We start from the raw sequence: 10172 nt of genomic DNA, 5'->3' as shown, positions 1-10172 counted from the left end.
GCCATATCCACAACAAAAGAGAACACCACCGCTGCAAGAAAACCGCCTGAAAACCTCGAATCTCAACACTCCAAGACTTCTCTCAAGCACATCCAACGGATTAGAACACGAGGACCAATCAGCCCCATCAAAAAACTGAGGAAAGAAGGGGCTGGACAGCTGCAAACAGTCCACCAAAACACACCGGAAAGCATCCACTGGAAGGGGAGGGTAGCCAGGGAAGAAGAGAATCCGTCAAAGGCACTTGTCAGGCCGCACCACACGTAAACACCCTGCTGTCCTTGCTGCAAAAATCAGACCAAACACCACCAGCACATCTGCAAAAACTGCTCGAAGAAGCAAAAAAACGCAGACCACCAAGGTTGCACAGTGACGCCTTGCAGGGGCAAGAGCACTGCAAGATAAACACTGATGAGGAAGAACAAAACACAGCCTCCAGAAGAAAACGCAGCAGCAGTGCCAAAACACAGGGGATGCCAAATAGAAAAAAGCCAGAACCTAGTGCGATGATACCAATGCGGAAGAAAAACAGAGCAGAGGGGGAGATAGCAAAGAGAGAGAGAGAGATGTCAGACAAGATCAAGTTGTATTATAGCAAAGGGTTCACATGGGCTTATACTCGTCAGCAAATAGGCATCAACAATATGCACTAGAAATGGATGATTACGACAGTGGGGGAGAGGCCTTTATGAAGGCAATAATGGGAGTTGGCCGACTGGTATCATGACGCTGGCCAACTGGCTTAAAGCAGCCCACGACTAGCAAAAATATATATAGCACAAAGATAAATGCCCAACCCAATACAAGTACCTGTTCCCACACATGAGATGCACATATTTTAACACCCCAGTGTGTGACCACCTTGAAAATCAACTATACGCATGTTTTGCTGTCAACACCTTGAAACGAGTAATGCAATCATCATTACCATAACAATACAATCTGCCAGGTAGAATAACCAAACCTCTAGCATGCTTCTTTTCTTTGAGAAAGCTGACAGCTTTGGCAGAGTCTCAAAATAATGTTAAAAAATGCCACGACCATTAGCAGATTCCTTTAGGAATAACATCGTTATCAAATCAAAAGAATAAACTAAATGCGCCAAAACCAGAGTCGATGATTCTATCAAAACTTCTTTGCACTGCAAGAGCAGTAAATCCCCCCAAGCAGCGCCCATACTAGCTCGACAATAACTACATCAAAACTGAGCCAAAGCTTCCATACAGGCCCTCATCCAATTGTCATCGTCTTTCAAGTTTCATCAATCTTCTCCCCACCCTTCCAGCCTTCTCACCACCCTACAATCTCAGGAATAGAACCATTGCAACAAGTAGAAAAAGCACAGCAATCAATGCAAATGCCCAAAGAGGAATAGGCCATGCTGCCTTTTTCAAAAAGGGTTTGGTTAAGGTGGGCCTTGATGGTTTGAGGTCTTTTCCTGACGGCTTCCTCCGACTGACTTTAGCTCCTTTTGGAGCTTTGTTGATCACGTTGACTGCATTCTTAGAGCCATCCTCTGAAATTGGCGCTGCTACCGAAATGGGCTCGTCATTTGGAGGTGCAGTGTCAGCATCTGACAAGAATGACGTGCTACCAGCAACTTTCTTTTGAACCTTTTTCTCCCTTTCCTGCAAAATAGGACCAGAAATCAGTTTTGCCACCATCTAATCTAACCTTTTCCCAAATTTCATTAGCACATATAAGCCACTTAGATAGCTGGGCTTGACAAGCTGGCATTACTGACCTTTTCTTTGCGCTCTGCATCTTTCTTGGCTCGTGCCTGAGCTTTCAACTCCAATTTCTCTGATCGCTTCTTCTTTCTCTCTTCTGCCTCCTTGGCCTTGGCAATCTGCTCTTGCCTGTGTTTCTCTTTAAGCTCAGCAGCTCGAGCTTCAGAAACTAATGTGTCCTCCAAAACATCAATTTGTCTCGATTTGTGATGGCCAGCAGTACTAGCCAAATGTTGATCCTTATCTTCCTTCGTATCCACGGGCAGATGTTTTCCACGTATGCTCTCCTTGACAAGAACACGGTCAACTGATTCAGGCACTTGGATTCCTGAACTGGGCGCCTTAGAAACCTTCGAGTGTCCCACCACAACTGGTGAGTCTGCAACAACAGTTCTTGCATCTCCAGGCTTTGGTAGCAAAACTTCGACTTCACTTATCTGGGGAGGCTTTTCACCTGGACCCAGAGACCGTCCATCCAAGGTCTCCAGCCGTCTTACAGTGCTTCTTTCATTGCTTTTGACATATTCGGCTCGGAACTTGGCATCGTTGTTCCACATACCCATGAAGTCTTCTACCTGTAAAATCCTCAAACCAATAAAAACCACAGATGGGTGGCATTTCCACGCAACCAAAAATTTGCTCTCTTCTAAACATATTGAACCTAAACTCAAAGAGAGATCATTGATGGTTCTCACTGCCAAATGCATACCTTCTTTGTGCAGAAGTCTTCAAGATTCTCCTGCTGCTTCTGTGTGGCAAGCTCCTTTGCAGCTTGAATATCGCGCTTGTTTTGATAGAACATGTCGTTCTGGTACAGAGAAACAGTCAATTTTAGGCATCCACAACACAAAATAAAGAGCTCACCATCACTCATTCAATCACCGCGATTGCCATTGCACATACATGTACAATGTCATGTCCTCAAAAGACAACTGATTTTGCTTTAGTGAGGCAGCTAGGCTAAAGCCAGCTATGGAAAGTCAGGACCTGGAACAGGCCACTCACAGGCTCCTGGAGGGTGGGTCTCCCAAATGGAGCTTTGCTGAAAATTGAGCTAGCCAATCCCCACCTTGGGTGGTTGTAAATTCCTGATGTATGGAATACAGATGGTTTGATCCTCATAAATACACAGATGGCATTGGTCAAGTAGCCATAATCCTCTAATTTATGTTTCACACACACACACACACTTTTGGAGCCTGAAAAGTAGGGGCTAACCTTCAAGTATTCTTGCCTTTTCAATTCCCTCAGAGCTGCGTAAGCATCTTGCTGATCAGCGTTAGCTTTTTCATACTGCTGACGCAGTTCTGCAATTGCTTCATTCAGTTTTTCTATCTCTTTGTCGATCGCATCGTACTCTGATCGTGCCTGCTTGTGCTCCTTTCTAATAGAGTCCATATCTTGACACAGGAACTGCAGTTAAGCACATTGGTAAGCCTCAAAATAATCGCTCAGACCACACTTAAAACCATTGATATAAAGGATGTGCTGCATGCCTTATATTGGTCCTGAATCTCCTCCCTTGGCCCAAGGTTTTCCATAAGCTCAGCTTGCAACACACTATTGGCACACACTTGACTGCGTGTGGATTCTAACTGCTTAATGTCCCGCAACAGCTGCTTTTCCTCTTTCAGAGGAATGCTCTCATGTTGGATTCTATACTGAATTTCTGCAATCTGAGTGGAAATTCAAAAAATGAAACCTGGATATAAGCAGGACATATGATACATTTTCAAAGGACCTCATCATAGTGTGAACACAGACACATACACAAATGTGGCCACCCTACCTTATCGTTGAGTTCCTCTTCTGAAGAGCAAATGTCCTGGCCTTTTCCCCGAAGATTGCTCTGGGCGCTTTTGAACTTGTTCACAGCCAGCAAAAACGGCTCTAGTTCCATGCGCTTACCTTGAAGGGCATCCCTGCACGCTTTCTCTTTCTCCCGGATCGGCTTCAGCTTTTCGAGATGCTCTGCCTTAATTGTCTGAATTGTAAAAGCAAAAGAGGATTGTCAAAATCATTGCAGCAAGGGTGCAAACACATCTTCACAAACTAGCACACACACAGATGTGCCTCCACACACGTGCACACACACATAACAGGGAAATCATTGCCTAAGGTGAATCAAGGATGAGCTGGGGCAGCTACTACTTATTCTCTCAGTATTTTGCATATGCGCCACATGGCTGGTGGCTGGGGGCTCTCTGTCTCTCTCTATTGTATACACAGGGCACTTGATCATATCTATGGATCACATGTAACATCTTTGCTCATGGATAATAGGATCATATGAACATCTTTTTGGTCTCATAGACCTTTCAGGTCTTTTTTAGATGTTGATTCTCTCTCACACAACAAGTATCAAGGCCATCATAGTTAGAATATACGGTTTTTAGGGTGCAGAGTTTACATCATTCTCACCTTTTTGGCTTGCAGAGCCACCTTGTGAACATCATCCCTATTCTTGACTGTCTGATCGAGCTTTGCTTCTGCAGATCTGATCTCATTTCTGAGCTTTTCATCAACAGATCTAGGGATCCTGATAAGGTAAAGGGTGCGGCGTCTCGAAGTCGGCCATGGCTGCTCGGAAGAAGCAGCCGGCAGGACGACAGGGGCACCGTCTGCACTGATCCAGCCAGAGCCATGCCCTTCGTGAGAGGCACTGTGCCATCCAGATCCATCATCTCCACTCGACACATTTGCATTGACGGGCTTTGGTTCAAGGGCATCAACATTCTCTGCCGGCAAATTGTCAATGTTGCTCAGAAACCCGTTGGTTTCCTCTGCCACAGCAGAGGACACAGGTTCCCCATTAATCACATCATCATCAGTGGATTCCACAGTATTCAATACATCATTTTTTGTGTATAGCAGCGACGATAAGGCAGCCGAGGCTTCAATTGGGGAGGCGTTTTCAGGACCCATCTCAGGGAATGCTTCAGAACCCATGAAATAAAAAAAACCCAACTCTGAGGAACCCTAACCCTAGTTCTGAAAAACCCTGATTGGGAGGAACCCTAGTTCTGATTTAGGCTTGATCTTGACTTGACGGGGAAATCTGCCAAAATAAATTACAAAACTGGGTCAAAAGAATAAAAAAGGGGCAGAATGAGACAGAAAAGGCAGTTCAACGCCGGCTCAAAGCCTCAGATCAAATTCTAAATCTGGAATTAATACATATATAGATAGATTAGTTTATAGCCGACTGCAAGGCCGCCTTGTAGAAAGGGGAATTTAGAATGCTCAAACCAAAAATATAATCGAAATTTTTAAATGAAGAAAAAAAAAATTGGGCACACTTGAAAATCAGTCTGAAAAAAACACAATCCAGAAAACCAAATGAAGAAAATCCCTAATCAAAAATTAAAATACAAAGTAAAAATTCTAACCAACACATGAGTTTTTGGGCGGATCAAAGCTGCATAAGGAAGAGGTTCCATAAAGATTAAAGAAGTTTAGGGCAAGAACAATTATATCCAAAACGCTCAATCAGAGTAGAAAATTGAGCACAAAAAAGGCTCTGCCCATCTTAATCAGTTTTTAATGCAGAAATTAGCTAGACTACGAGGCATTAATAAGAAAAAGAGAATACGAAGGATAGATCTAGGCTTTGAGCAATTGAAGATAAAGGAACAAAAAACAGTAAACATTAATCACCATGCAATCAAAACATTGTAGACTTTTTGCGTAAATCATAACAGGGACAAGTAATTAGCACTAATTCAGAAAAGATTAAGCACATAAACACAAAATATAGACACATTGTCGACTAGACACACATACAACGATTAAGAAAAAAATTAAGCACATAAACAAAGAAGATCTACACATCAACTGCAAGATGGTGATGATGATGATAATAATTACCACATGTAAAGGATTTGTTGTTGTTTGCAGTGGTGCTGAGAAAACAAAAAGAGGGAAAACCCAAACCCTTGCAGGAGATGGATGTGTATGTAGACGAAAAAGATAAGGCCGAGAGAGAGAGAGAGAGGGAGAGAGAGAGTCAAAGCCTTCACCTGCTTGCTTTCAGATCCCTTCCCCTTTTGCTTGATTGCAACTTTTGCACCCCTTTCTCCCTTGTCTTGTAGAAGAGAAGCATGCGTCTCCCCCACACGTGCCTCTCCCCTACTTGTGTGAAAGAAGAAAATATTTCTCCTCCCACACGTGCCCTTCATGTGTTTATCCCTAACGCCCCCAACCCCTTGAAAACCTTTCCAATTTTGGTAAAGGCTCTAGCGGTGTATTTCATGGTCATCCAGTGTAAAATAGCATGCACTTGCTTGTGCAGGTGGGGGAAGCACTCACAACTATGGTTTTAAGGATGGCTTAGCAATCTGGCGTGTAGAAGCCCATGAGCAAGTTTTTATGTGCAAGTGTTAGTATTGATTCATTTGTCAGTATCTGAACAAAACTTGTTAACAAATCTAAGATGATGGGCAATTAAACACGTTGTCAATGGGCCTAGTAAAAGCCCATCCATGGTTGAGATTGGCTAGCCAAGTTGAACTTTGATGTGTAAAAGGTTGTCTACACATGTAAGGGAAACGAAATTGGCCATGAACAAATCACACTTGCCTAATAAAAGCATGTCCATAGCTAGCCAATGGACAACTAAGCACATAAAGGGCCTAAAAACATTTTGTAAAAAGAAGAAATCAAAACATGGAGCCCAATTCAATCACGCTTCATTTGTAAAAAGAAGAAATCAAAACATGGAGCCGAATTCAATCAGGGCATCATACTCATTTCCAGTCATTTCACTCTATTAAATGCTCATTTTCTTACCAACCCAATAAAGCAATAACCCTTGTTTGTTATTTTAATACTTATATGTTTGATATGATCATTTTTTAGAATGGCAAGTGTTCATGTTCCCCAAGCAATGCACTCAATATCCTATGATAATTTCTTATCAAGAGACTTACCTATGATAATTTCTTATCAAGAGACTTACCGTGACTTCCAAATTAGAAGCAAATGAATTGATCAAACACACTATCTTACCTTATGGCCCAAGGCTTGCTAAATGGAGTATACCTAAATAAGGTCAATTTGCTCCTCATTCCAACCAGCAAAATGGCCTCACTTTGGCTTGTGCAGTTTAGTGTGGGTCCCATAAAAATAGCATAGTAGTAAAGTGAACACTCACATTAGACAAACTAAATTGCACTCCATTTGAACAACAATGGATCCTTAACTTAGTTCATAAAATGAAACTAAGGTGTTTTCTTATGAGGTGTCCATTTTCCAACACTTCATTTTCTGTGCCCAACACTCCATAAAGTCAAATAACAGCAAAGCAACCAAACACTTTTTCTACAATGTATCACAATGTGTCACTTCCTACCATTGTTAGCATACATACATACTATCAATCAACAAGCAACCCCATTATAGTTTTTTGTACATGAAAATAATGTGTGTGTAAATCACATGAAGTTTGTTTCCAAACATTTCTTTTTTCTGGAGAAGAGAATGCTAAGATAATTTATCGAAAGAAAAAGAGAGGTGGTGATTTTGGAATATGTATGTATATATGTATTAACAGAGAATAAAAGGACACATTACATATAAGCAGATGTAGTCAACCCCATCACTAGACTCAAGCCCTACAAGTCAGTCCTAAACATATGCAAACACTTGAGCTTCCCAGCTACTCAACACCAAAAGAAGATAGAAGAGAAGAAAATCAATTGGAAATTTGAGATAATGTCACTACACACTCTGCCCTTTAATGTGAAAACATACTCTTGCATGCCTACTAAATTATGAATAACCTCCACATGGTAGCTTTAAAAGAAGTGACTGTCTAGCACCACCTAGAGAAAAGAGACAACATCAGCTAATATGTACATGTGATATGATCTCAGTGTAATGTGAACATGTCCACCATCAACACTATAAAAGTGGGGTCATAAACTATGCCAATCAATTAATAGATTAAATGATTAAAAATATAAATAACCATACAAAACTCATAACATCAAGACGATACTAGTACTCCCATGCATGTACGAATTCACTCGCGTACACGTAAAGTAAGCTATGATCGCCCGGATTTAGAAAGGCATCCCAATCTAAACCTGGGCAAAAGTGGATTTGAAGCCTCTGTGGTGGGGGAAAATTATATGTGGTGTCAAATTAGGAAGAGAGAAAGAAGATTAAAAATCACTTTCTAATTTCGGTGGCTTTTGGGAAGCAATTTTCCACCTTTCTTAACTTATGGGTAAAAGAAACGTGATTTTAGTTATCCAATGGTGGATAGAAACAAGCTTTGCTCTTTGAACCTTTGAATTTCCTTGCGATTTGTGAATGAAAATTTACCTTCTCTTGAATTTCCAAGCTTCTTTGTCTTCTAGCTCTTCATCGCTTTTAAACTTTACAAAATTAATATTGGTTCTAATTATATATATATATATATATCATACATACATACATACATACATACATATGTGTGTGTGTGTGTGCGTGTGTGTGTATAAATATATAAATATATAAATATATATAAATATATTTATAAGTATATATTTATATTTGTGGAGGGCCCTTACGCCATGAGAAAGGCGCAGGAAACGATTTGTATTTTTCTAGTTAAACCATACCTAGAGCTATAGGCCCTTTATCTTTTGCTATATAAATAAAATGTACACAATATATAATTATTTTATTAAACTATAATTTAATATGTAAACTTAAATAATAAATATATAAATAAAACGTGCAATATATATATATATATATATGTATATATATATATATATATATATATATATATATATATGTATATATATATATGTATATGTATGTATGTATGTATGCATGTATGCATGTATGTATGTATGTACGTATATATGTGTGTATACATATATACGTACATATATGTATATGTATGTATGCATGTATGCATGCATGTATGTATGTATGTATGTATGCATGTATGCATGTATATATGTATGTATGTATGTATGTATGTATGTATGCATGCATGTATGTATGTACGCATGCATGCATATATGTATGTATGCATTTATGTATGTATGTACACATGCATGTATGTATGTATGTATTTATGTATGTATGCATGCATGTATGTATGTACGTATGTATGCATGTATGTATGTATGTATTTATGCTATATATTCATGCATGTATGTATGTATGTACGTATGTATGTGTACACATACATACATACATACATACATGCATACATAAATACGTACATACATACATACATACATGCATGTATGCATACATACATATATAAATACATGTATGTATCTATGTGTGTATGTATGTATGTATATAAAGCATAATCTAAATGTAGGTATAAGTAAGGCCATTAGCACGATAACAAAAACTTATACACCATTGCATCCTTTTAAGAATTTAATCGGTTACTCTCCTTGAAAGGTTGGAAATATATGCATGATAGTCCTACATTGAAAAGTATGATCTAAATATAGGCATAAGTTAGGCCATTAGCATGATAACAAAAGCCATCTCAATAAATATTCAAAGTATACTTTCACCGAGATGGAGAACTCATAAGAGGTAAAAGTGTATATGTGCTTCTATTCTCCCCATTTCTAACAATTTGTCCATATCAAGTCTGTATCAAAGATGTGGTTTGATGCACTGCAATTAACTGTATTATCGTTTCTAATAGTTTTTCCAGATCAGGTTTATATCAACGGTCCCTAGTGTTCCTAGATCAAGTCTGTATCAAAGATGGGTTTGATGCACTGTAATTAACTGTATTATCATTTCTAATAGTTTTTCTAGATCAGGTTTGTATTAAAGGTCACTAGTGTTCCTAGATCGGGTCTGAAAATTATTCCAGACAAGTTCTTTTTCTAGTTGATTTTTTTGTGTGTTGCTAGGCTCACATGTGTAGTCTTATATATCCAGGCTCATATATCTAAGCTCATGGCTCCAACTCACGTCTCCAGGCTCATGTATGTAGGTTCACAAGTCCAAGATCGTTTGTATGCTTATATCTTTTTTTGTATGAATGCGGCTAGTGTGAAATAGGCCTATTTGGGGGCACGAAAATCTAGGAACATGGCCTATAACATGCTTGGTGTACACTATATACATACATATTATATATGTATATATATATATATATATTCTAACCACTCTCTCATACCATAGAAAGAAGGAGCTAGAAGACCTCACCCACAATTTTTGTATATATATATATACATATACATATATATATTCTAACCACTCTCTCATACCATAGAAAGAAGGAGCTAGAAGACCTCACCCACAATTTTTGATGTTCTTCTTGCATTTGCCATCTTGGCTAGCTAACCATCCTTGGTAGGTGACCTTATTGTTTAGATGTGCTCAACATATAGCCTTTGATGATCTAGCCTTCTCGATTAACTCCATTATTGTAGAGCATGCTCCATGATATTTGCCTTGCATAATGAC

The 10172-nt window shown here is 39.3% G+C and overlaps 1 protein-coding gene across 2 annotated transcripts; it reads right to left on the bottom strand.

The window, feature by feature from the left end:
- Positions 1–907: 907 nt before the first annotated feature.
- Positions 908–5889, bottom strand: LOC147638257 (proton pump-interactor 1-like). Of its 2 annotated transcripts, none has more exons than XM_086798172.1 (8): positions 5750–5889; positions 4152–4788; positions 3520–3714; positions 3227–3406; positions 2949–3143; positions 2440–2538; positions 1745–2305; positions 908–1628 (listed from the first exon to the last, which is right to left on the bottom strand). In XM_086798172.1, the coding sequence occupies exons 2-8, from the start codon at positions 4677–4679 to the stop codon at positions 1299–1301; spliced, it is 2088 nt and encodes a 695-aa protein (XP_086654298.1). In that variant the 5' UTR covers positions 4680–4788; positions 5750–5889; the 3' UTR covers positions 908–1298. The 2 variants fall into 2 exon arrangements, with proteins under 2 accessions (XP_086654298.1, XP_086654299.1); XM_086798173.1 differs by having other exon boundaries at positions 5598–5760.
- Positions 5890–10172: the final 4283 nt, after the last annotated feature.

Source organism: Cibotium barometz, chromosome 5, assembly GCF_041138505.1.
Source record: "Cibotium barometz isolate CiBa-2024 chromosome 5, ASM4113850v1, whole genome shotgun sequence".
In the NCBI taxonomy this organism is placed as follows: domain Eukaryota; kingdom Viridiplantae; phylum Streptophyta; class Polypodiopsida; order Cyatheales; family Cibotiaceae; genus Cibotium; species Cibotium barometz.
The sequence above is the reverse complement of the archived record's forward strand: the minus strand, read 5'-3'. Positions and strand labels throughout refer to the sequence as shown.

Coding starts and splice junctions, on each gene's coding strand:
- LOC147638257 (XM_086798172.1), bottom strand. CDS start 4,679: ATGGGTTCTGAAGCATTCCCTGAGATGGGTCCTGAAAACGCCTCCCCA. Junction 3,715..4,151: donor TGGCTCTGCAAGCCAAAAAG/GTGAGAATGATG, acceptor TTTACAATTCAG/ACAATTAAGGCAGAGCATCT. Junction 3,144..3,226: donor AGATTCAGGACCAATATAAG/GCATGCAGCACA, acceptor GCTTAACTGCAG/TTCCTGTGTCAAGATATGGA.